The 26,446-nt window shown below is 41.1% G+C and overlaps 2 protein-coding genes across 3 annotated transcripts in view; both read left to right on the top strand.

Moving 5' to 3' along the window:
- LOC138178579 (uncharacterized) overlaps positions 1-26,446 on the top strand; it is a 115,304-nt gene that overhangs the window by 29,745 nt on the left and 59,113 nt on the right. The gene's annotated exons all lie outside the window — the stretch shown is intronic.
- LOC138178557 (farnesol dehydrogenase) lies at positions 15,195-18,738 on the top strand. 2 transcript variants are annotated; one of them, XM_069110543.1, is made up of 6 exons: positions 15,195-15,258; positions 15,610-15,944; positions 16,836-16,962; positions 17,883-18,036; positions 18,136-18,279; positions 18,580-18,738. In XM_069110543.1, the coding sequence occupies exons 2-6, from the start codon at positions 15,641-15,643 to the stop codon at positions 18,613-18,615; spliced, it is 765 nt and encodes a 254-aa protein (XP_068966644.1). In that variant the 5' UTR covers positions 15,195-15,258; positions 15,610-15,640; the 3' UTR covers positions 18,616-18,738. The 2 variants fall into 2 exon arrangements, with proteins under 2 accessions (XP_068966644.1, XP_068966635.1); XM_069110534.1 differs by having other exon boundaries at positions 18,519-18,738.

Raw genomic sequence — 26,446 nt, 5'->3', positions numbered from 1 at the left:
CGTCGGTTGAATTCTCATTGTCACGATATTAATTCTTGCTTGGTTTGGGTTAAGTAGATCGCACAGTTTTTCTTTTTTTTTTTTTTTACCATAATAGATCTCTCGGACGAGCATTTCGATTCATGTTTATGAGTCACGAGGATCGCAGAGCTCTTTGAGAAGGAAGCAGTTCCATTATTGGACGCGTGATACGCGGAAAGAAAGTCCCGCAAACCGGAATGGAAACGTAAGAACACGCAGACGATTTTAATTGTATAACAGCGTGGTTCATCTACCTTTGACTTATCGTGTCGGCTTCAAGCCGGTTTTTGACGTGTGCGAACACAGGAATCGTCGACTTTCCACCAAAGTGAAGAAGTAATCCGCGATGCTAATTCATTTGCGTAGCGCTAAAGTGGGAAAACGATTGTGATGCAAACTTCATAAGCATCCGACGGATCGGAGGGGAGGTAACGGCGCGTCGTTAGAAAGGGACTTTCGACTAAACCGTACTCTCTCATCGACATCTAACAGTGGAATACGTAAATCTATACTTGGAGTAAGGAAGATCTGGCTGTGAGATGGAGAAATCGAATGAAGAGAGGCATGGAGAAACAGACGAAGGAAGTGAGATATTGAAGAAGAAACTGAGGAAAAAGTGGTAGAAGAGGAGGAAGAAAAGGAAGAAGAAGAAAGGTTTGCTTGGCGAGCAGACAAGAGGCTGGGATTCTTAACGGAAAGACCTTGACTCGAGGAAACGAGCACTCCGCAATTCGATTGGCTCTGAGCGGCATCGTGCATATTAAGTCGGCGTTATTTGAATGTCAAAAGTACCCTGGGACCGGTGATTCCGTCTCCGGCTGGATAGGAACGAGGGAAACGAGAGAGGAAATACGTTAGCAGCGAGGCATCCGTGGGAGTCGATTTCGAGGCGTACGGAATAAGAGAAAGCGGACGAAATGGGTGCGGATGATAGCGAGGGTGGTGGTGGGCACCAGAGAAATTTCTTCGTGCCGATACGCCTGGGTATAATTGAAAATATATTCGCGTCGATCCGTTCTCCTTTTCCTTGCTGTTTCGTCGTTCGACCGTGTGACAAGGCGAAAAGGTGATTTAAAATCGAGGCAGCTAAATGCAAAGAGACGGTTGACGAACGTGATAAATTACTGGCTGCGGAATTTGCCGCCATCCACCTCGATTTTGATCGAATGTTAATTGCTTTCGGTATCGATTCGCCGAATCAATGACGAAAACGCCATGAGTTTCCTTTTTTCCCCTTTCTTCATCCCTTTTATTTCGCGGTTACCAGTTCGATGTAGTTGTTCGAATATCCTCCGAATATTACGCTCGTTCGTGTTCCATCGTCGATTATTTCGCGTTATTACGAGTTACTTTCGATGAAAAACGCGTTGGTGCAGGGGTTGCGGTGAACAACGATCACGGCCACTGTTTTAGTATGTCATCCTGCGGCGTAGCGAACCATCTCGGAAATAGAAATCTCATCTATCGAAGACCAGCCGGATACCGCAGGATACTATATCTCCCTTCTCCAGGATTAATTAAGGCACTCTCCGCTGGTACCACAGGTACCACAGGAACTCCTGGCAGGCGAATCAATCGATCAGGTTTACCACCTTACCGCGTTACCTCCGAAGCAATTGACATTCTGGATGCATTTTGTATTTTCAGTCATCCCTAATTAACTCACCACCCGCACCCTCTGCTATGTCGGTTAGCCTGGGGCTTTCCTCGCGAATACGTATGCTTCTTGCGTGGAGTTACGATTTAATAAACTTCGTATCGAACAAATAATCAATCAGCACTGTTACTGATCAAGAATAAACAAATTAAATTAATATATCATTATAGTACTACAATAGGATTATGCTTGAATTTTTCGAAAGTACATGAACCAAATATGCAATCAGATTTTCAATGTCGCTTTCAGAAAACAGTCAATTGTTTCTACTTGAGAACAAGATAAATCAAATTGTCATTTTTTCCGACACATACCTATCGACGTATGTTTTATGTCGAAATGGTGTAATTAAGATACAACAAGATAGGAGGGAGTGAGAAGAGAGTCGGAAAAAAGGGGAACAGGGTGGCATGTAAACAAGCGTAAACGCTCGACGCGACCGTGTTCGTCGCAGTGTAGCTGCGATAAATCTAAATTTACCAGCAACACAACGAAAAACTAAATCCCCTGCAATTTCCGTCCGGACGAGAAGCAAAAACCTCAAGAGCTGAATTCGCGCTGGCGATGTATCATAATAACGTTCTCCGAGCGTGGTGCTCGAGCCGTAGTATAACCACCCTAGACAACCAGCGTGCAATAGCTTGTCGTTTCTTCCTTGTGGAAACTCTTTAACGCTCCAGCGATATCCAGACATCGAGAAATTTATGAATACACCAGAATATATTCCTCGTTACTATTTTGTGCACATGGACCAAAGCCAATGTCCCTGGCCGCACATTGGAAACAGGTCAGGAGACTATGAATATCGTCTTCGAAACGAGGCGACCTTTAAGATCGTCGCTATATGAATGTTACCTTCCAAAATGTTTACTTCATCATTCAGGAAAGGTAGATCCTCGCTATTTAGTTTATTTTTCATTATAATCTAGTCCAGGATATCTTATTTGAGAAATTCGCAAGGGAAAGTGGTACAAATTTTAAACTGTGAATAAGATAATAGAAAAATCTGTACGTTTCAAATATTAAACACACGTTTTTGCACGTATCCATGACTTTTCACGTATCAGTTAATCACCTTACTAGTATAAGAATTTATCAAACTCAAAACTACCCCGCGATTATCACGAATGCAAATTTCCCAATTCGTCCACTTCTCCAACCTGTCAAATCTCGTGCTCGAACTTAGTCGACCTCTACCGCTCAGCCTTTATGGAGCAAAAAAAAAAACATCATGGAGAGATCGATAAATAACTCTTATCAGAGCCTGTGACTTACGAACGAATTACCTAGTCACCCTTCGAAGTTATCTATCCCATACATCATCGACGTTCGCCGAACGCCTGTCGGTCGCGCGTTTCACGTCCTTGCAGCCATTTCCCCATCATCCTGCGCTATTTATCAGGCAAGCTCCTTCGTCGCGACGCGTTCGCCAGGAGTTCGTTAACTTTTTCCTTCGCAGCCGCATCACTTGTCTCCATCCGGGATTCTAGAGGGTGTACGAAAAGGCATTAATAAAAACGTGTCGCGTCCCCGTTCCACCCCTGCCAGCGTTTCACCCTCGTCGGAAATGCCGACGTTCCACCGATACCTCCACCTGTTTCCGCGTCCCCTTTTTCGAATGCACGAGTTTCCTAAAAAAGCTCCAATCCAAATTACTCGAACACCAATAATGAATTGTAAACAGTTTTACGCGACGCTGATTGCAATTTGCCCATCGGGAAAAATGTTGTTATTGTCCTGTTTCGCGCGGATCAGCAATCAGAGGATTGCGCGATGATCGAACCATACACCAGAAAATTGCCAGTGTGTTTTCATTTTCAGAAATATTTTTATTAAGATAGTTAAAATAAAACTTAGTAGAATGTCAAAATGGCAGGTGCTAGCTATTATGCTCAGGATAGCTGTTTAAAAAGTTACATCGGAAGGTGACATGGCGCGGAGTCGCGAGATAAATCATTTAGTTCTCATTTGGTCGGCTAAAGCGGCGCGCAGAAAAAGCGCATCGTGTTCGAATAATTTGATAAAAGTTCGCGTCGGCGCCCCGCGATTGGCGACCGACCGGAGGAACGTTAACGTTAATTATAAATCCCGGCGGGATAACGGTAACGAGAGGAGAGGGAGCGAAGCAGAGTGAGAGAAAAAAAGGCGGAAGTCCGTGGGAATAGTTCCAAATGGGAGCCATTAATTTTACTCATCCGCCTCGCGGCAACTCGCCGCGTAATAACGAACGTGAAACGATATGAGAAAAGTTGAGATACCTGTCTCTCTGTGTGCCACACTTTCTCCACCCTCTAACAGCCCCATCCCTTGAGTGGTTTCTGTAAAATCGAACTAAGTCTCTCGTTTATATCGCAACGTATACAATTGATTTAAGAAAGTTTGTTTCCTGTTGATTACTAAGATTTTCGTTAGTCAAGTTCCTTTATTTCGAAAAAATATTAATGGAAAATGTAGATTTTGTTCCATCAAGAAAAATATTGTATTACGTTTAAAATATATATAGAAAAAGCAACAACAAAGACATCGAATATACTTTTTACTCCTCCATTAGATAAACAATTTTATGCAACTGTGCATGCATGCGCATATCATTGTAAATATTCTGCTCGGTGTACCGAACTCCGTTGTCGTCCCTCGGGAGCTCGATAAGGGATCTCGTCTTACAATAAAAACTGTCCTAAGAGAACAGTCCCATTTGAACGTATTTATCTGGCTGATACTAAATCCTGTTTATCTAGTCGCCACGAAAACTGTTTAAATATTTTCGAGTATTTAGTCTTTCAAGAGGGAATAGAGTAATTCCACTCTTTTTACACTTTATCAGACAACGTTATCGCTTCTTCGATTTTGTAATTCTGCTTCTAAATGACTCATATATACCCTACAGAAAGTTGAAAGTATGTATTTTTTATATTTGATGTCGTAAACTTTGAAAATCTTAAGGATAACGGAACAATCATTTTCTAAATCGTTTGTGCTGAATTCTTCGTCACTTTACGTCGGGGAGTTAAACATTTGCTCTTTATCCTCCGATAAATAGAATAACCAGCCGTATTAGACGAGCCATTATTAGAACAGGGTTCGAAGCTGTCAACGATACATCGACGGGTCGATCCTGGCACAGGTTACCTTTGGAAGGGGTTGCGAAGTTCCAGGCGCAAGTGGTGGTTTTCGACTCTGGACCGTTGCGCCACTTACACGGTCAGTCAATTTGCGTAATGAAGCAGCGAGACCGTGCTCTCGCCGAGGGCCAATTACAGTCGAAGAGGGTCGGCCACTGTACTTAGCTTTACCTAAAACCACGGTGAACCTTCGCAATCGCGAAGAGGCAGTGTCTGACCGAGACCATCGGCGACGTTGTAATTGCGTCACTTGTCGCGAGAATCGAATTCGCCCGTCGACAGATGGTCTCGTCGAGGGGACATCGTTATAACGGAACGTCCATCAAGTAGCGGTCGGGCAAAGAGACGAATGCGAAGATTCTTCGACTCGCTTTTAGAGAGAGAAACTTTTCAGGTACTTCAGACGAGACATCGATTAGTATAGCGCACGTGCACCCATTTTGTTCGCGGCCTTTCTTTACAAGCGTCGGTCTCGATAAATCTTGATGGAACACGTTGCGTCGCGCGATATAGGATTTTATTAACGGTAGTCTTGGTATAATTGAAAATTCGTTTCGGATTAGTTAGTTGTGATTTGTCCATTTTAAAACTTCATTCGGTAGATGTAGAGTAGAGTAACGAATCTGCGTAAAAGGCTATGATTACACGGAATGCGTGTTCCGAGGAATACGCCAAGAAAAACCTACCTCTGCATGTATCCTGCCAAACTTCACAAGGAGAAAGAACAACTAACCAACTTACCAACTAACAATTGCAGGGAGAGAGCAATCTTGAAACTATTTTTTACTTTTCTACATTCTAAAGCTTCTTACTGCGACGAGCATCGAGTTTCAAGCGGGTCTCTGCATTTTCGTCTTCAAGGGATAGACAAAGAAGCATCTTTTTTTCGCGTTGTCAGGGGACCTTTACGTAATGATGTTGCGACCATCTAAATTCAAGCAGGAGTCGTAGCGTCGGGACAAAAGGGCGAGTGCATCGTTTCCTCAGCTACTTCCATTTCACGTCTGTCTCATCTCGAAGACCATTTCGTTGGAAAAGTAGCGAGCTCACGAACGAATCTACTCTGTTGCTTTTGAAACTCGTTACTCTCTTGATTACAAATTTGCGAATCTGCGGCGGCGATTCATTTAGGTTTCAAAGCAGAAACTATTCGGCAAGGAGCGACAGAGACGCTTTCGAACACGAGTATTGTACGCTTTATCAATGGATTCTAAGATATATTGTCTGGCGCGTGAGCGATGCCGCATTGTGCACCAGGGGGAAGCAGCTATTGAAAATGCACGCCATCCTCGTAGAGAGGACGCTGCCTGGATAAAAGTACGAGACCTGTCAGCTATAAGAACTCGTTGAAATGTATTCCTGGATTGTGACAAATTGTATTTCACGAGGATACTCGTCGTCACCTAGAATTCGCCTTGCACGAAGAGGGATTGGTTACTGTCGAAGACCTGTTATCGTGGATTTCTGCTTGATGCGATGATGCCATAAGGTACGGAAAGTCGTTGTGCATAGTATCATCTGAAATCTAACCATTCCTTCATCTACTGGGACATATAGTAAAAAAGTAACACGACCAAAGAATTTGCCTTCTATCATATTCCACTTTCAAAGGCATTCATATTATTAAAAACAAAGAAGATATTTCTTTTCCCTCAACTAATCTATCCTACATTCAGTGAGCGTTATTTTGGAGAAAACAGTGTTTTACCGATTTCTTAAGTTTTGAATTTTATGAATTCCTTATTTCTTATTACCAATGTTAAGTATAAGAGTTGCTAGCAATGTAGAGTGAGAATCTTCAAGAAATGTATCTAGAGAGTAATTTTTTCCAGGAGTCGTTGGAAAACTTAACAAACACTGTTAATGAGACAGCGAGATTAGAAACACACGTATTTCTATTGCGAGCGGCGCGCTATCGGCGAGCAAATTTTGCATTCTGTTCAGACGTGGTGAACGTTTTAGTATTCACGGCACGGTACCGCGGAACAGAGACGACGAGGTACGATGAGGAAGCTGGAACAGAAACACGGCTGCGAAAACGGAGCGAGCAAAGCCTCTGACAAACACGACGTTTGCCAAGCAAATACCCGCTCGCCGCGCGAACTTTCCTCCTCGCTAATGCGGAACGATCGACGCGCGAAATTCGAACTCTCCTGCTACTGCTCGCGTTGCGTCAGCGAACCGTGCGATTCCTTCTTCGCGAATGAATTCCGCAAACATGTCTGTAAGATGCGGCAGCAAACTCCTGATTTCTTAAATCTCCGTCTATACAGGAGGAAATAAAGTTCTTTTCGATAAAACTTCTACTTTATTTCGAAGATAGTCTATACTTCATTTCTACTAGTCTAATACTTCATCTTGAAATGTTTACTCTTCCTGCCGATACGAAACTGTCAGCGATAAGAAAATTAAATTTATTATTACATTTCAATAAACCAATTTAATACTTGTTTGATATATTTTTCTTTTCTAAAGCCATCAATACTAAAGCCTTTATGAAAGCCACAAAAATTCAATGGCTTGAAACTGAATACGCTAAGAAAGTTTGGCTTTTAAACTCTGGGACACGCCTGTGTATCGTTAAATAAAATATTAGATATAAGTACAAATTATAGTACAAAGTATAGTACAAAGTATAAGATTATAAGTACAAGGATAGTGTATGCCGGTCGTAATCGCCGCTCGCTCAATATTACTGTTCAACTCTACGCTCGCTATTCGATTGTATGACACGCTAATGATTCGTCCTAGAGAGCACGTTCGTCTATTTGTAAAAAGTATTGTAAAAAGTTCAAATGTAACTTCGGTTGACGATTACAAATAACGGCGATAATGATTTATCCGGAGTTCGTTTACCTTTGAACCTACCAAACCAAAACAACGTTGTCACTCCAAGGCACAACAATATGAGTCTTTCCCGATTCGAATCTTCCGTTGACTCCTGTGCCGCTGCAGCTTAGTGATTTAACAAACAAAAGTATCAAGTAATCCAAAAAAACTAAACACCCGGAAATTGCAAAAATAAGGACGCCTGTAGCTAAGGGTTAAGAAAAGAGACGTTCGTAAGACATGTAAGACAACTATCCAATACGTTGGTACGTCTCTCCTAGATGGAACGTTTCTAACGATATCGAATGCTCTGTTCGATATTTCAAAGTGACGCCGGACGAAGAAATATTGCGACGGGCTGATTATAATTTATCGCGGAGATGCCGGCTGCAGAAGAAAAATTTATATCCGGGACCAGCTTATCAACTACGTGACACGTCGCATCGAGATCTCGTTAAAGGTGCGGAAACTGGCGCGCGGTCGTTGCTCAAGAAACGATTTGACGGCTGTCTCATGCATAATAAGGGCCTTTTCCATTTCCAGTTAGCTTTGCAAAGGTTTATTTCGCGTCGAACCGACCGATCTGCAAAGTAATATGATATTTTCTGTCTATTGAGCGACAGGGAGACTACCGGTGGTTCCCCGAGGAACGCTGAGAAAATGGAGGCTTCGAGGAATACGGCTAGGAGAAAGGAGAAATAATGTCGCGGACGTGATCTAACAGCCAAGATAGAAAATACTCTCTTTCAATGCCGATTACCGGGATGCTCGCCGATTCTTTTCGTTTCGATTAAATCGATTCTTGGTCTATGAAGAAGAAAGAAAGACCAAGAACCTTCACTTTTATATTCGTACATTCTTTGAGCAATGGGTCGAAACTCCATAGGGTGGGGAGGGGAAGCGAATCTAGGATAAGACTACGTTCTCTTGATGGAATTCTGAACCGACGCGCGATATCGGATCGATCATACATTTGCAAAAATGAGGAATAAAACGTCTTCTTTCGGTACCGAATAACTCGTATCCTATTCTTCGGGCGCCAACAATCGTAAATCATTCAGAGAGTACAATACGAAGCTTCGAAGCTTGGATTGGACATGCTTTGAAAGCATTTGACAGAAGGTCGAATCTCTGATTCGTCCCCGGGCGGGACGTCTCGACCTTGCGGTTGTCACCGACCTCGTTAAGGGCCCTTTCGAAAGGGCATCGTTATTGCGTGGCAATACATAGGGGAGAAATAGGAATAGGAAGCAGCGCGGTGGCTCGCGAACGCGCCAGAGAAACGTCGAGACATTCGGGAAAGGGGTTGACGAGAGTGTTCCCCCGATAAGGACGAGCACGAGGACGAGGCGAGGGCCGATGACGTCTGCCGGCTGCCTACTTTCCATTCTTCCCTTGTTGTTCCATTCCACGGAAGATCAGTGGCGGGCTTATTGCCTCATGAATATGTATAGAAGAGATCGCTCTCAGGTCCGTGCGAAGCGGAGATGCTCGGCCGTTGGACGTGCCAGGGTTTGAAGGAGGCTGGGGCCCAAGGGCTAGAACGGACGGGAATGACCGCGAACGAGACATTGAGAAATTAACGAGTCACCGGCCGCCGGAAATTACACGCGGGAATAAACAGAGCATTTGCGGAACAGCTGCAGCCGTGGGAATGGTCATCTTCCGAAATGCAAATTGTCCAAATTTTCGGACGGCAGTTGCCGCGCGCAATGTTAGAGATGTCTCGTTGATTTCCTCGATCCCGGATGGCGATTTGTGTTCGGCCAATTTCGCGCTCTTACGGTTTGGCAAAATATCATATTTTGTTCGTTTAATTAGTTAATACCATATGCAATGGTTCACCATATACTGCATAAATATGTTGTGTATGTTATACGAAACATTCTGCAGTTCCATTAGGATTGTAACGAAACCTAACTGATATAACTATACTTGTTCTAGTAACAGTTCTATAACGGTGTAATATTTTTATGTGAAAATGGTATAAACACTATTAATAATTTATCATTATATCGAAGTATAGGCTATCGAATTTTAACGAGAATCGTATTACGTAAAATAGGTCCCTAGACGTGCCATGTGTCCCAGTAACTTCGTACCATTACAATTCACAGATTACGATATATAGTTGGTTTAATAAATTGAGTTCATATACCCCATAAATTGTTTTATAGCTCAAGTTGTAAGATTAATTGTAATCTAGATAGTTGATGTAATGGTAGTTCTATGATAGTGTAATATTTTTGTATGAAAATGGTGCTCGATTTAACGAGAATCGTATTATGTAAAATGAATTCGAAGACGTTGCAACGATGTACGTCGGTATCTTCTGCTCCTTCGATTCCATCCTGCATCGCTTGTTCCTTTTTCTCGAACATAGAGCAGCTTGCTCTCGATTTCTGATAAAATGTAACTAATTCATGACGCCCTCGAAGATCGCATCGAGACTACTGCCTGCGGCAATCATTATACGTCTGGAAGAAATTTCATGGAATACTTCGTCGATAAAGTATCAGCTCTGAGATATCTCCATTGGAAGAAGCTTTATAGAGTTCATGATATTCCTATGAAATCCTGCAGAAGCAGAAGAAATATACATAAGCATCAACTCTTATTATAATCGTCGTGATAAATTAGAAAATATCGATCAGCGAACCTAATATAAATAATTTCTAATAAATTCGTATCTCTTAGATACGTAAATAAACGCAAATTGTATCTCTTGAAGGTAACTAAACGAACTTCTGTATTGTTCATAACGATGCTCGTACTATCAGACATCGTCACTCTGCGAATAAAAAGATGTCGATAACGTCTGTTATAGTCTACCGCCTTAGGAAGCGAAATTGAACGTCATTGACTAAACTGACTTTTTCCCTCCCATTCTCCCGTTAGTTCCTTTAAGCTTCCTAGCAAGTTTTCAAATAACTTCCTCCTAATGCCACTAGAAAATGTCTCGAGAACGGAATTGCAAGAAGCTCCGTGAAACTGTGACGAGAATTCTCGTTTATGTCCGAAAGAATTTGTCAGGTCTTTCCATCGACATCAATTGCCATTCTTTTTCATAGAGAAGTCATTTCTTTTTAATCTCCACCGTGGGCCTGTCTATCCATTGACCGTTGTACCGACATGAACAATGATGAAAAATGAGAAGAGAAAATGGAAACGGACGTGCGTACGAATTTCAATTTCAAACGCTGCTCGCAGACGATCTATATTACGTCTTTAATTATTTCGCACGAGAGTATAGACTGTAATACTCCAAAAGTGTGCTAGAGAATATTCAAAAATATTCAGTGTCTGTTGACAATTGCATTATAAAAATGAGCTAGTAGAATTTTATTTATGTTTGCTTACTGATAGTACAGCTATTATACGTAAAAGAATGTTGGTTCGTACAAAGTTATGAAAACATGAAAATATCAAAAAGAGCAAAGAATATTTAATATATCACTGGAATAAATTTTAATAGTAAGTTAAAAATCATCTTAATAAATTGCGTTATCGGAAGAGGAATCTGCGTTCGATCTATATTTTATTACTTTGGTCTCCCGAATTCTATCCTGTAAAATAAACCACGTTTTATGATGCATCAGCATACCGGACCAAATTCTAGTAGAATAACACGAGCAAATTCTTAGCCGGCGCGTCTGTTATTTTCGGTGGTAAAACGCTGGCCGGACAGCGAATGAAGAAATTCGTAAATTTCATTCGTTCCCCGGTGAAATTTGCCCGTTGTGAAGCGTGTAATTTATTCCCTCTCGAAAGGATATTTCCGTCTCGTTTAGCGTATGAATCGATACCATTAGGACGAAAGGAAAAAAGGAGGGAAAAGAGTATAGAAAGCGAAAGAAATACAGGAAAGCAGCGACGTCACGCGCAGCTCATTACCGTTCGTATCTGCGCGACAAAGGGCGGAAAATTGTATTATTACGGAAGAATACGTGTGATAATAGTTCACGCTGAGAAATTACCGAGATAGACGTCTGCTGTTTTAGAGAACGTAACGGAAGCCCGAAGGGAAAAGAGAACTTCCTTCGCTTTGCTCGTTAATCGTATCTTCTAACCGGCATGCATGAGGATGACGTGCATCCTGCCCGAACAAAGCGTTTCAGATATTGCTTCCTATTTTTATTTACGCGTATGTAACGCCTTCTAAATGAGATTCCAAGTTTCTCTCTCCAGTCTCTCTTTTCGCATAATTTCAGACAAACAGAAGCTGTATCGCGATCAACGCGAATTCGCCTCCCAATAATACACAGCTTGCAGTTAATCGAGCGCGTTGCCCGGACGGTCGCAATTATTGAAAGTTTAATCGTCGGATCGATCGCGCAGAAACGAGCGAGCGTCGAAAGCAAAAACGAGCAGCAAAGACACGCAGCGAAAACGTTTCGCAATGACCAACGCTCGCTCACGGGGGTTGCCCAAAATTTGTTCGCGCCGCGAATGCGTTTAAATTATTCCTCGTCTGGCAATTAATCCACTGGACGAAAGCACTTTTCTCTTTGCTACAGCTGAAAAATGTTTGTCGACCGGATTACGCCCGCGAATCGTCGCGGATGCTATTCGTATGTGTACGTGGCAATTCGCTCGTATCTGATACGCTTGTATAGAGAAGAAAAATACAGCAGACGGTGGTGAGCGGTGGTAACAAAACGATGCGGTAATCACGACAACTATGAGAAATGATCGAGTGGCGGAAGCATCTGGCGGTTGGTAAAACCATGGAACACGAGACGGAAACCAGCTCGGGTCAGGCTTTCTTGTTGATTTCCTCGTCGTCTACAACGAACTAGAATAATACTGTCGGTTGGTTGGGTCGCGGTATTTGAATTTCTTAGGTACACAAATGGCGGACGCTCAGATTTTAAGGGAAAACAAACCGGTATTATTCCGCTGGAATGCGGGATTTCAATATTAAACACATACATGTACACAAATGTACTCGCACAATAAATAGGATCTACGTTTCATCGAAATTGATCTATCCCTCCCTTTCTCTTTTCATCTCTCGCCTTCGAGATAAAATGAATTTCTAACGAATGCCAAAGATTCTCGTTGAATATTTTAAAAGCAACCCGGAGGTGAAGGTAGTGGTTGTAATTGAGAAATGATTTCGTTTATAAATATTTATTTTGTGTACGATGTAACAGGATTTTGTCAGGTTTTTTTTAACGTAAATAATATATTACACCTTTTTCCCTGCCAAGAAGATATTCATACAATACCTCCGTGTAATGAATCTTCCAACGCTCGTCGAGGAAACTTCTAGGAATTTCTGTAAAAGAATTTGTAGGAAAAATATTTCTTAAATTCGCAAGGATTCACACCAAAATCGTAAAAGAATATATTATTATAATATATCTGAAAATCCTGAGATCGACAAAATTCTAGTTTGCGTGAAAAATACTATGGGAATGATGGCGGTAAATAGAATGGGGAGGAATCGTATAATCACGGCAACGTTGAGAAATGACCGTGCTACAGGAGCATCTGGTGCTCGGCACCAGGAAACGGCTAAAGCTTCCGCTGGTTTTCTTGTTGATTTCCTCGCGGTGCCGCGCGAACGAGAATAATGTTCCGGGTCCCAGTACTGGACCAGCTGCCGTCTAGATCGATACACGCCGTTGTTATTGCGCTTGGAGAGCTGGTATCCTTTATCCGTAAAGAAACAAGCACGCTGATTTCAAGAACCATACATTCCCGAATTATCGATTCTGGAATAGTAGGCGTAATGAATCTTGGCGAGTGTTTGCTAAAAGAGGACGATACGATTGCGATACTCGATACGTAGCGTTATGTATTCGATCCGAATTTTTAATTTTAAGTCGCGAACAGCGATGCGTGTTCATTCGCATCGATTCTTTGTTCATTCGCTACACATTTCGATTACCGTTTTACGGTTGCCGTTATACTTCTTGCTGTTCGTCGACGCGTAAATGCGAGAGCATGTTCTTAGTTGGACATTTTACGGTGCACTGTTAATGGCACCAATGTGAACCTAGTTTACGATACGAACACGAATCACCTTGTTTCCGTGGCTAGATTTTTCCGCGCTTCTTCATCATGCCCCTTTCAATTTTCTCGTTTATGACTGGAGAAATTGAGAATTCTAATAGTAACCGTGGAAATAGAGGTTCTTCCCGAGTAACGACCGGCGTGTTTCAAATTTTCATGCAGAGGAATCACGAAGACTCCATTCCATGTCTCAGGGGGATGATTAAAAACACAAAAACTTGAAAATTCCGTACTTGGCGAAGTTCGAACGTCGCATTTCGTCCCTTCGAATACAGTATACGAACTTCCACATCCCTCGTACTTCAAGGCCATGGCTTCGGCGTCTCTTGACGCCAACTTCGCGAACAATATTCCCGATCAGACAGCTAGGCTCCTTTACGAGACGAAGAGAAAACGGATCGAAAGCAGATTTCTTTAAGGAACATAGTAAATACATATCTGGAAGTTGTCCTCCGCAATCTCTGGGATTTCAAGGCGACGTCTGATATTCCGGACAGCGTCTCGGTAGAGATATCGCACGCAGAAACAGATGTGACTGTGATACAAGCAGAGATTGCGACAGGTCACGTCGTCCTTCACTTAAAACAAGTAAAGACTGCGGCAAAACCGGCGGATTTGACCACTGGATAAATGGATCTATCTAATCCGAAGTAGCTTTGTTTCGAGCGTTGTTTCAGAGTGTATATGCAGTATATGTATAGACATGTAGTAATCTCACGAATCATACGTGTTTGTGTTTGTGTTTGTGTTTGCGTGCTAAATCATCGAGAGATTGCGATACTACGGGAGAAGCTTGATTTCGAATAGTATCAAAAGTGACATCTTGTTGTGATAATGGGGGTTTAATGGAGATAATAGGATGAGGTCTGTTAGGTTTTTCAAATGTTCAAAAAAACTACAAACATACGTGATCTTCTACAAAAGACGAGATATATCTTCATGCGTTATCGTGATGTATTCGTGTATGAATTAAATTAAACATATGATTCACGTATTTACGTATTGATTTACGTTTCTTTTGTTTCCTAACATGTATTGGAATTATACTGTTCGATAAGCATGTATATCTCACAGATAACCTACCATAACCATCCAGACGAATATTTTGTATATAACGTGCCTGAAGTTCTCTGTTTCGAAGCTGTTAATTCGCATAATTTACGAATAAAATGATAAATGGAAAACATAGCTTTATCATCATCCAGACGAATATTTTGTATATAACGTGCCTGAAGTTCTCTGTTTCGAAGCTGTTCATTCGCATAATTTATGAATAAAATGATAAATGGAAAACACAGCTTAAACTATCTTTGTTTAGCAATTAAACTAAATGATAATTAACCATGATAAATAACCATAATCATAGTGCACTTTATAGGCGATTCTTGTTGATTATATGATGTTCCCCACTCTTCTCGTTTGTTATCTCAAACACGATTGGTAATAGTCGATTACGTGACTTCCTCGTCGTGACGCACTTGACTTCTATAATTGATACGTTGCACAGTTGCGCAGTTAGTATAACACGTTCCACTCGCCAACGAAGTACATACATCGAAAAATTTCGCGCCATTGAAGCGCGCCTGTGATAATAATCTCTCTTGTTTGGTAAGTGACGGTTAATCTTAATGTCATTGACTCTATCTATTTTTCGACGATAACTAAACTAACCTAGCTAAACTATACATTTTTTAACAGGCAGAATAAACCCTCGACGACGAATAGTGCTCGAAGTTCTTCGAATTTTTGAAATTTTGAGATTGCGTAGAATTTTCGAACTTCGGATCTTTTGGAATATTGTAGAATTTTGTAATTTTGTTGTAAATTTTTTGTAATCTGACACTTTGAAACTTATGGAATATTTTACAATTTTGCAATTTCATAAAAGTTTGGAATTTTGGAGAGATCGTTTGTCTAAATAAGAAAAGCAATTTTCCTCGTGTTTCTCTCAAAACCTAGCGGAACTTGAGGAACGTAAAACGGAAGAATCATGGAACGATGGGCCGGAAAATCGGCGATCGTTACTGGCGCGGCATCCGGCATCGGGCGAGCAATTACGATAGCTCTTCTACAGAAAGGAGTAAACGTACTCGCGTTGGATGTACAAACTGAAAAATTATCAACTCTCACGAATGAGTGGAATGCAAATTGGGGTAGAATGTGCCTAATGCGTTGCAATATTAGTGACGAGAAGGACCTGAAGTCCGCTTTCGACTACGTTGAAGGATCGTGGAACGGCGGCGTCGATATCATGGTGAACAATGCCGGGGTTATCGAGTACACTCGCGTCATTGGTAAGATAATCGCTGACCATAATGAGAGAAAGAATCTACAATACTATTGAATATTCATCAGAAACGCGTAATTTGCATGCGAGAATTGTTTTTAGAGCTTGCCGTTGATGTTACGTGAAGAGTATTTAAATCGAATCGTTGGTATCAGTATATATGATAATAATCTAATTATTCTCGGTAATAGCGTCTTCTAACCGTGAAAAAATTATTTTTCGAGAGTTCTTTATATGCGTTATCTCACTTGATCGTTTGATTTTCTAAGTACCATTGATAATACTCATATTGGAACGTGAGAAAGTAACTTAATACCAGTCGTTTGTTTCGATTTGTTAAAAGAACAGTTTTCACGTCTTACTTAATTTATTTAACTGCAAAATGCGCGAGGTTAAGGCTTGGACTTTGAGCTTGATAACATATGTATATAAAATATCTACATATATCGAATTCCATGGCTACCGATTTTCAATGTCTTGCACAAATGATTTCATTTTACTGTTATCAGGTTTCCTGGCATTTAGACCGATAATATTACTATTTACTTATCTCATAATAATCATAGCTTAATTTATATCTTTCAACTTAATAGGTTCTTACCAATTTCCATCATGTCAGGTTCAAATCCTTTTGTTTATTCTTACAGTTAACATTGAAATCAGATAATCAACAAAAATGTACTTACGTGTCACATTTTTTTCTGCGACTTTCTTATGACATCATCAATGAAAAACACAACGGGTACTTATACGCAACGACGGAAAAAAGGGCTGTTACCTTAATACTCTGTGTATAGTTGGTCCATAAAGGGCGAGGTGGGCCAAGAGTATTACGCTCGAAACCTCGTTCGCCTGCTCGTTGACGCATTTTAAAAAATTCCATAAATTACACTTGCAGAGAGCGACAGAGCGGCATTCGAAAGGCTGTTAAATATTAATGTCCTCGCAACCGCCGTGTGCATCAATCGGGCGGTGCGCTCGATGCGCCAGCGGAACGTCGAAGGGCATATTTTCAATATCAACAGGTATTGTTGCTTCCGAGCCTCGTCTTGTCCGATCGTTCATCCATCCACATGCGAAACCTTTCGCGTGCACGCGACTGTATTTCGTCTGTCTCTTGCGACTACTGTTCATCGTCACCTCCTATTACTGTCGTCGTGATTTGTAATTTACTCGTCAGTTATTTCACACTTTTGGCACAGTATTTTCGAAACTGAAAGCATTTTCGGTATATAAACATATAAATTTATAAATGCACGCATTAATATTTAATTATTTTAATTAATTATGATGTGGCGCATATATGTATATATGTCTTTGACAACGCAAGAGTTAATTATTCAAATGGGAGAAATGTTTATAAAATATTTCGTGCGTCTATGTTTGCCATTTGTTATTATTAGAGGTCGAAATTAGCCTAGGAAGAAACGTCTGACGTAATCTTTCATTTGCCGCTTTTTGAATCTCATGTATCATTATTAATGATTCATTAATGTCATAATGAACAACTTCCGCGGAATATACTTCGAGCACGAGCAAGGAACTTTTGTTCGCACGTAAATTGAGGAATTGTATATACCAATCGTCTCATTAATGATCGAGGAGTTTCGAAGCTTTATAGGGAGTCGAATTTCTTGCGTGGGGTGTACTTCGTGAGAGAAAGAGATACGCGAGGAGAGAATGTGTTGTTTGAGAAAGCACAACGGAAATTTTGCTCGTCCCTTTTTCTACGAATCGAGAAGAAAAAAAATTAAGGGAGGTATAAAAAAAACAGATAAAAAAGAGAATAAAAGTGGGAAGGGAGAAAGGAAAAAAGAGGATCGACGCTTTTAAGACCGAAACAAACGTTCCGGCTGTTTGCACTCGAAGTCGATTCGAATAAAACGCCGTGCAAATGGGTGGCCACGGGCAGCCTGTTGAAGCAATTTTTTGTTTCGCACGGCAGCGTGCTGGGACACGAAATTCCGAGTGGATTCCTTTCGGAAATCGATGGCTGTAATGGCTGGAACCTGTACCCGACTTGCAAACACGGCAATGTTGCATTAACGCATACGGTGAGACGGGAATTGGCGGCCATTAAAGCACCGATTCGAATCACCGTAAGTTTGGGTGGCTTCCGCCGCTATAAAAGCTTTTATGAGCCTTATAATTTCGACCAGTCTCTGCTTGTTTTCAACGTTACTCGTTTCTATTTGCAGAGTATCAGTCCGGGTATCGTTGCAACGGATATAGCCAGAAACACGCCTACAATATCGAAAACATTGAAAAATATTCCAGCTCTTCGACCCGAAGACATCGCCGATGCTGTGATTTACGCGTTAGGTACTCGACCCGATGTGCAAGTAAGTCTGTTACCAACCCTCTGTTTAAGCTACCAAGCTTTCAAGAGTTGATTGCTAGAGGCTATTGAGTGCAAATTCTACCATAGATGCACAATTAACTAATCTGATGGATTATTGAGGTCGTTAAGATAGCGGTCACTCGTGACATATTTGCATTCAGCCAAGTGGCTTCCAGCAGTCAATTCAATTTAGACAAAGAGTGGTACATGGTAGTAGTAGTATCGTTGATGAAATTGTAGATTACCGAACTCACTATTCAACGCACTGGTGAAGTCTAATATTCCCATGCGTTTGTAACAGGTTTGTCACAGGTATGTAAACGAACCTTATAATTAGGTCAGATTCTCCCATACACGAAAACTGAAAGAAATATATAACAGGGGGTGTATCTCGTCTAATTAATTACGATATCAGGAGTAATTTATATATATGGATAGCAATAAAATTCAATTTGCTAAATCTCCGATTGCAAAATTCTTTCACGTAGATAAATTTTAAACGTGGTCATTCGCACTGATGAGTGTCACAAGGCCATACAAAACTATTTACGCGTGACCATTTCATCTCCAGTCAAATTACGCGATATTGATTACAAACTGCGAATTGACGGTACACAGCCGCGGCATAATTATAGGCTCCGCGGCTCCTTAGGATTCAATGATTGGCGCTATTATTGGGCTGCGTGACCGGACTCGGTATTAATTCGAGATACGCGAGCAACAGTTACTAACTACAAGTCTTGCCCTTGCCCGCGATCGGGCTATCTCTAATTAGTTGTAATCACCGGCGGATAGTGAGAATGAAACGCGCGTTGTGTCGCGCTCGCTTGAGCTTCACGCACACTCGGAACCGTCATTAAATATTCCGTGTACGTGGTTAGAGCATATTTCTTGCACTGATTAATGCGCCAGCCCAATATAATTTACGTAATGCGTTCGCTAATAGACCGCGGCTCGCGATTTCGTTAAATATACGGTGCACTCGAAAATTCGATCGCAATTTATCGCGACGCGGATGACTCCACGTCAAACGTTCGTGCATTAATTGACCGATTCACTGCGAGACCGGTGGAAATTCAATTTTCACAGGGACAACCCGAAAAGTACTTAACCGTTGGTATCTTTTTTCCTTTTTCCTCGTGTGTTTCTTTTTTTTTTCCACTTTCGTGTTTCGAAAGTTGAGCAAAATGAGAATGCAGCAACATCGTTAAAATTGTAATTTATCGCGTTAATGAATGTTACATCGCAGAAACGCGCGTACTGTGATAATAAATTTAAATGAAATCAACGAGTAACCGTTATCGAATATACATTTGACAGAGGAATAAAAAGGGATTACGAGGTAAAAAAAGGAAGCAAAAGTTTTACGACGGCAAAAGTCGTAACACTCGATGAGCATGTACGTCAACGTACGAGTGTACATTTGCTCGACGCTGGAAGGAGGAGGTTTGCACGCAAACTTCCGACAGCCAAGGCAAAAGCTCACATTGTGCACAGCTTTACTGTCACTCGAGGCATCTCTGTGCACGGGACAGTTAAGGTGTCAAACAACTTCCGACGAGCTTCGAGTAGTTCGGGGCTTCGTGCACAGGATGCTCCCAACTTGCGGGCTCCACTTTTCACGCTTAATAACCTTTCTCTGTTCTGTTTGTCTGACAATCTGTCATAATAAAAATGTAATTTTTGAACAAGTTTTCTTTTATTTACTCGGCGAGCTTTTTTAGGGACACCTGTTTCAAACTTTTTCGTTATACTGCTAACTTTGAAACGTTCTGTACTTGTCATATATTGTTACGAAGCTTCCAGAAGGAATCTATACTTGTACCGATGCCTCACAAGGATAATGGTCAAGAAACAGACCACTGAATTTTTTAATTCCCTGATATTTCTTTTTCGAGAGGATAGAGAATCGAAGGTTGGGAATCGCGTCGATGAAACGATTCTATGGAAACGTGACTTGATTAAACCACGCTATGCTTTCCACAAGATGCGAACAAATTTTGATTCGCGGTCGATATGCGGTATGGAATTTTTTCGCGGCCTTCCAAAATTCCTGATAAATTTTTTAGACCTCTCAATTGCTCTTCATCCCTGCTGTATCAACGATTTTCCAATTACCAGCCGTTGCGCTCTATTATTAAAAAAGAAAATCGATGAACAGACCCTGTTATGAACCCTATTTTCCTGTCTGCATTTTTTAAAATTTCACGACAAAGGAAATGGAAAGGAATGGGACGAAAGTTGCAAGAAGACAACACGCGGAAGAACGATAAAAATGATCGATAAAGTTGTCGTGTCCTGCGGCCGTCGCAGATCCGGCATTTAGGAATTTATATTAAAATATGTAAATTTATCGGTGCGGGCATATTTGAAAACAGATAAATTATGCTGGCCATGTATCGCGTTCCCGTGGTAAAATATATCGACGTCGGGACGCGCACCATGGAGGGCGCCAGCGGAACCGGAGTTCCTCGCATAACGGCACGTTCTGTCGTCCGGCAGAAATACAATTTATGACGATCATTGTGTAACGATCATAAATTATCTTGTTATTTACGAGCGCGTACCGCGCTGATTTTCTCGTCTGTCGTTTTTCTGTTTCTCTCCTGTCCTTTTTCGTGTTATGCGAGATGCATCGACATCCAAAATCAGCCGATTTCGTTCGATCGAGTGTGAAGATCATTATTAAACAACTATTACTTCTGTTGTTCAATCCTGCCTTTTATTACACAAGCACGTTAAATCCTCAAGAAACAAATGTGTTACATTCATAGTTTTATTTGTTCTAACAAAATCACGTAAATAACAGTAAATTCTGAGGTAAATTAAAAAAATTATGTTCCTATATATCATCACTTTTCTCTGTAATTCAATTTATTTATTTCTGAATGGCAGAATTCGATTTTTATTCGTTCATTGAAAAAGAGAATTGCTCAATATCGTTCGGTGAAAATGTCTTTCTGTGTTATTTCAAATTTCTCAGTTCGGTGTATTCATCCACGAAGAAAACAGACATGGTAGTTTAATTTTTCTTAATACAGTAGCAGGACACTGTAACGTAGCAACGAGTTTCGTCGATGTCGAGGTAAAAAGGAGCACGTTATCGCGTTACGGCGGATTTGCTTTTCATAAAATAAATGAAAGTGTATGGGGTGGTTAGTTTACAAAACTGGGTAAACGCGATGCTCTCGAGGTAAGTTGGAGACTCTGGCGAGATTCGTATCATCGAATTTACGAGACGACCAGACGTGGGGCTTTTTTTCAGCAAGCGCTGGGTGCCTTTTAATTCTTGATAAATGGTGAAAGCTTTCAAGCTCCGCGTTTCTTATTTACTCGGAAGCACCCTCCGGCTTCTGAAATATCTTCGTGTTTTTGCAAATATCCAGTTGAATATTTTAAATTTTCAAAAAGAGACTCTGTATGAAACTTGGCCTTTGCTTATCCCGATATCTGGCAGACGTTTTAACTCGAAATATCCAACGTAAATAGTTTCTCTTGTTGTCTGTGTTTCTCGTTTTAACGCTCAATATTGTATTACTCGCGATGGAATACTGAGTATACTCTCGCACGCGAGGAGATTCTTTAACTTAACGATAACTGGATTTGTTAGTTAATAACTAGAATATACCCCGTAAACTTTAAATAGTGCGCGTTATCAAACTCTAAACCAGGGCTCTCTAGAAACTCCGCACACTCTTCCTGCACTTTGCACTCTAGATATTCGGAAACGGCTACTGACGATTTCACTACCACAAGGATTCTATGTAGTTTACAGTGTTTACAGTTTGTTTAATAATAAATAAATTTCGAAAAATATTTAGATCGTAAATATCAGTTCTTCAGGTAATATTTCATTTATCGTCGTTTACTTATTCTAGAAATTATATTCGTCTTGCCTCTTGACTTGGAAATATTTTCAAACGTTTCTTCGAAATACGACGAACCAGCGATATGGAGATAAGGGCACGTCGATTTTTCGCGGCAAGTTTGCATCGATAATTGCACTCGACTTCAGAAATCGTAATCGAGAATGCAAACGAAGTTGGCAAACTGAAATTAATTGCTCGTTCGTTCAAATACGACTCGTTCGAATTTATTCTGAGATCGGTTTGGTTTAGATTCTGTATTACCGGGTCGGAAGTTGCCGTGGATTCCGTGAATTCCTCAATTTGCAAGAACCAGCCGCTCGTCCCGAGGACAGACATCCCGATTTAAGTCCCTTAAATGCGTTCGTAACTGTTTCTGACAGGTAACGTTCGCCCTTCCTCTAACTGTTGTTTGACCGCGTTTCACCGTCGTGTTCTCGTATTCGAACAAATCTCGAAGCGGATTCCAAGCAACTCTGTTGAAACTCTCTGGCTAATTAACCAACGCAAGTTTACCGTTTCTTAACTGCTCGGTGTATTGTCAGTTTATAAGCGAATATACACGGTTCGAGGTGAAACTCGCTAAATAAATCGCAAAACTGAAACGCGATCGCATATATTTCTCTCCCTTTCAACTCGATTTGTGTAGTCAATTTTTCTTCTCCTTTATACATATATGTATTTTTTGGGAAAGTTTGCTGTGTCATCGATGTTGATATTGGGTATATTTTGTTAACGATCGATATCGGCTCTCCTGTAACGCATCGGCCATTACAAACTGACTCTATTTCGTTAGGCAACGCGTTTCGGGGTTCACGGAAGCGAACAGTTTTTGCAACGTAAATCGGTTTCAGGACTGTTTCAAGGTTGGATAGATAGGCGACTAAGTTGATTTAGAAAAAAAATTGCTCAATAGATATAAAACAGAAAATACCGACTGACCTCGATGAACTAACTTTGTCTTTCAACAAAAAATCCTATTTGTTTTTTCGCATTATTTACAACGATTCGATGTTATATTTATTTATAAACGAAAAATCATTTATTCGCATTGGATCGAATAGGTCATCCGCTATTATTTGCTATTTACGGTCACGTAGAGACGGTATTTCCTCGTCGCGTTCAGCCCAATTTCTGCCGCGTGTCCCTCTTTGAAAATGGTGCCCGCGCAAAGTGCAGCGCCATAGCAAATTGGATTAGCGTTACGTTACTACTCCACCGTGTCTCTGCTCCTCCCCCGACCCGTTCCTCCCTATCTCTCGTGTACCTCGTTCCACCCTTTCCATGAACCGCATCGACGGAACGAGCCGTTGCATTCGGTGGCTTTGCTGTGGCGCACCAACCTCATTCACCACTCGCACGTCTAAGAATTTCGTGCAGTTGCAAGGATACACCACGCGATTTGCGGCTAGCATTGCCTCTGCCTCATTCATGTGGACACTGTCATGTGGTTAGAATGTGATGAAAGAAGATGAAAGGACGAAGTTAAAGGGAATAGCTCGAGGGTTATTTCAAATTCGTCTACTTTCTGTTCTCTTTCTTTTTTGAAGGTTTACGCGAGCAATTGATATGTTACATTGTAATTGAAGCCCTGGAAAAGATTAAATACCATACGAATAACTATTAAGCGATGATAGCTTTTAATTCGTTCTTTTCTTCTGATCTGAGTATAACATTGCGTTTATAATTTATTTTAATTAATAGGATCGAAGTATTAATATCGTATTACTTATCAGTTATAACGTTGGTATTGGCACGGCATCATTTATTTACCTTTTCGTGTTGCGAATATTTCATGTGTAATACATCGCGCTAAACCAAATATCGTTTATCCTGTAGAAGTGTTTCGATACCGTCAGATTATTCGCGTAGATTATGTATGTCATCGCAAATATTCAGTTGAACCACGAATGATTCTGATTCGCGCGTAAGTTCACCAGATTGGATTTGGTTATGAGCATGGTTCTAAAAGACGCGAAGCGAGGGTAACCGATGTTAGAGGCTGCGCAGACGAAGTGTAGGTTCAGGCAGAGCGAACAGACTTACGAAAAGGGTTCAGAAACGGTTGGCTGAAGCCGCAACGATAGGTTCGTTAGCGGAACACTGCCAGTGTAAACATGCACACTTTAGCTAGTGGCGTACGTGCGTCAATGCGGTGTCAGATTTGAAGTGGTTCGCGGTGTTAACTCGAACGTGCACGTGATTCGACCGAACGAAACGTGTGCTCTACCTTCCTAACGGCTCGATTCAAGCTCGAAGCTCCTTCTATTGACCTATCAGACTGTGTCTGTGACGAAGTGAACGTTCATGTGTAAACTGTAGTCGCTTCTATAGGAGGAGAATATCCATCTTCGAGATTTTTATCGACGATGTTCATAGCTACAATTTTTTGATTTCACTCTTATCTGTTGAAGTTTATAGTTTGCAGTTATAGGATCTAACTTAATTAACAATTAACAGCACCCCTTGAAACCAAATTATAGGAGTATTTATAACGTCAGAAGTGCTCGAGGGTTTCACGATGTTAAATATCTGAACACTGCAACTATACGAATAATGTGGTATGTGAAATTAAGAAACTAATAAAATGTGGAATTAGTCAGTTTGGGTTCCGAGATGCTCGTACATCGAAATCCTTCGTTCTATTCCAAATAAAAGACCAGAAAAATCTGGAATAAAAATCAAAGCTCGAAGCAACGTCTCAATTTTCATTCGAGGTACTTCCGTATCCGGCATAAAAAATCTTAGAAGACCAGTCTGGAAATTGCCATATACAGATAGCGGATGGTTGCTGGCAGAATGAATAGAAATATGTCGTGAATAAGTTGCCCGCGGCTTACCGGTGACTAAGCTTAAGAAACATCTTTCCTCTTTCTTCCCTTATTCTCGTTCTTTTTAATCGAGACTGCATGACGCCCTGAAGGTGCGTGTTTCCCATCTTTATGTGGCATACGATACACCCTTAATGCAACACGCGCATGCAGAGGGTAGTATGGTGCAGATGCAGGTGGCCAGACCGCGTATTCCGCTCACCGACCGGCTTAGGTAATACGGTTTAAACCAACCGCGTTATCTTACCGTCGCTGGGATCACCCTCTTTGGATCTTCCACCAACATTTTCCCCCGCTACGTGCAGTCCTGCACCCCTTCCTCAAGCTTTAACCTCCAGACGCTCCAGACAGATTACAGTTTGGTGATGTAGGAAAAATTGACCAACTTTTAAAAATATTCCATTTGATATCAGCTTTGTTATATTTTTGCATCGAAAGGTAGAAGGCTTTAGAAGATTTTTATTATTTGCTGATTCGAATGGACAGCAGCTCAATCAGAGTTTGATCAGAGCTCGATCAAACATCCGCTGTATGATATTATTCAATCTCAAATATATATGTACTTTTATTGTTTCTTCTTGTTGTTTGCGTATCGTGCATAAAATCCCGGAAATACGTATTTTCAGCAGAATGGGAATGAAAAATGATGGCCAACAGGCCATAATCGTGCGTTAACGAACTCCACAGGGATTGCAGGTGCGTCGAGCGTATCGTTGCTCCGATTTTCTTCTCCATGGTGCGAATGGACGGCAGCTCTGCCTCGAATTCTATCGATAAATTCAACGTGCTACGAGCCACATTGAAAATTCCTTAGGATTTCTCTTGGTTATCTTGGCTGGTACGTTCGAACGATGGAAGAAGTTTGTGGGATGAGAGGGGCGAGATGGAGGTAAGTCTAACCCGCGAGAAAGATAAGCGTTATTTATCTTGCATTTGCAAGGAAAAACTTCCATGAACGGCTATCCTTCTTTTTGACGAACGGGCGAGAAGGAGCAGCCGGTGAAATCCTTTCCAGGTGCGAACCGTGGCTGTCATTAAAAAGAAACGTTTATCTACCATTTATCAGCTGTCTCGGTAACATTTGCCGTCCCGAAAACCAATTCTTGATCCCCTCCTGCGGAAATTCATCTTAATGACCCTGTTCTCATACTGACGCGAGACGGATTTCAATCTTGGAAATGGCGATTCGTTTGGATGTCAAGTTTCATAGAGTTTTTCTTTATGAATGAAGAGATCCAAAATAGAATGGCATAAATCATTCATTATGGGATTCCGTTATTGTATCAATGCGAATGCATATAAAATATAACTTGAAATAAAATATAAATAATTTGCAAATAAAATGACACTGCGAGATGACACAGCTATTGGAGTATATTTACAAATACATGGTTTTAAAACCTCATTGAAAAAACAATTCCCAAAAAGCACACGCACCTTCCAATTAATAAATACTTTAATTTTACACTGA

This window comes from Bombus flavifrons, chromosome 1 (genome assembly GCF_040668555.2).
Source record: "Bombus flavifrons isolate JBK064 chromosome 1, iyBomFlav1_principal, whole genome shotgun sequence".
In the NCBI taxonomy this organism is placed as follows: domain Eukaryota; kingdom Metazoa; phylum Arthropoda; class Insecta; order Hymenoptera; family Apidae; genus Bombus; species Bombus flavifrons.
The sequence above is the reverse complement of the archived record's forward strand: the minus strand, read 5'-3'. Positions and strand labels throughout refer to the sequence as shown.

Excerpts from the sequence above, each read along its gene's own strand:
- LOC138178557 (XM_069110534.1), top strand. The coding sequence starts at position 15,641 with ATGGAACGATGGGCCGGAAAATCGGCGATCGTTACTGGCGCGGCATCC. Across the intron at positions 16,963-17,882 it reads CATATTTTCAATATCAACAG|CGTGCTGGGACACGAAATTC; the intron begins GTATTGTTGCTT and ends TTCGCACGGCAG. Across the intron at positions 18,037-18,135 it reads AAGCACCGATTCGAATCACC|AGTATCAGTCCGGGTATCGT; the intron begins GTAAGTTTGGGT and ends TTCTATTTGCAG.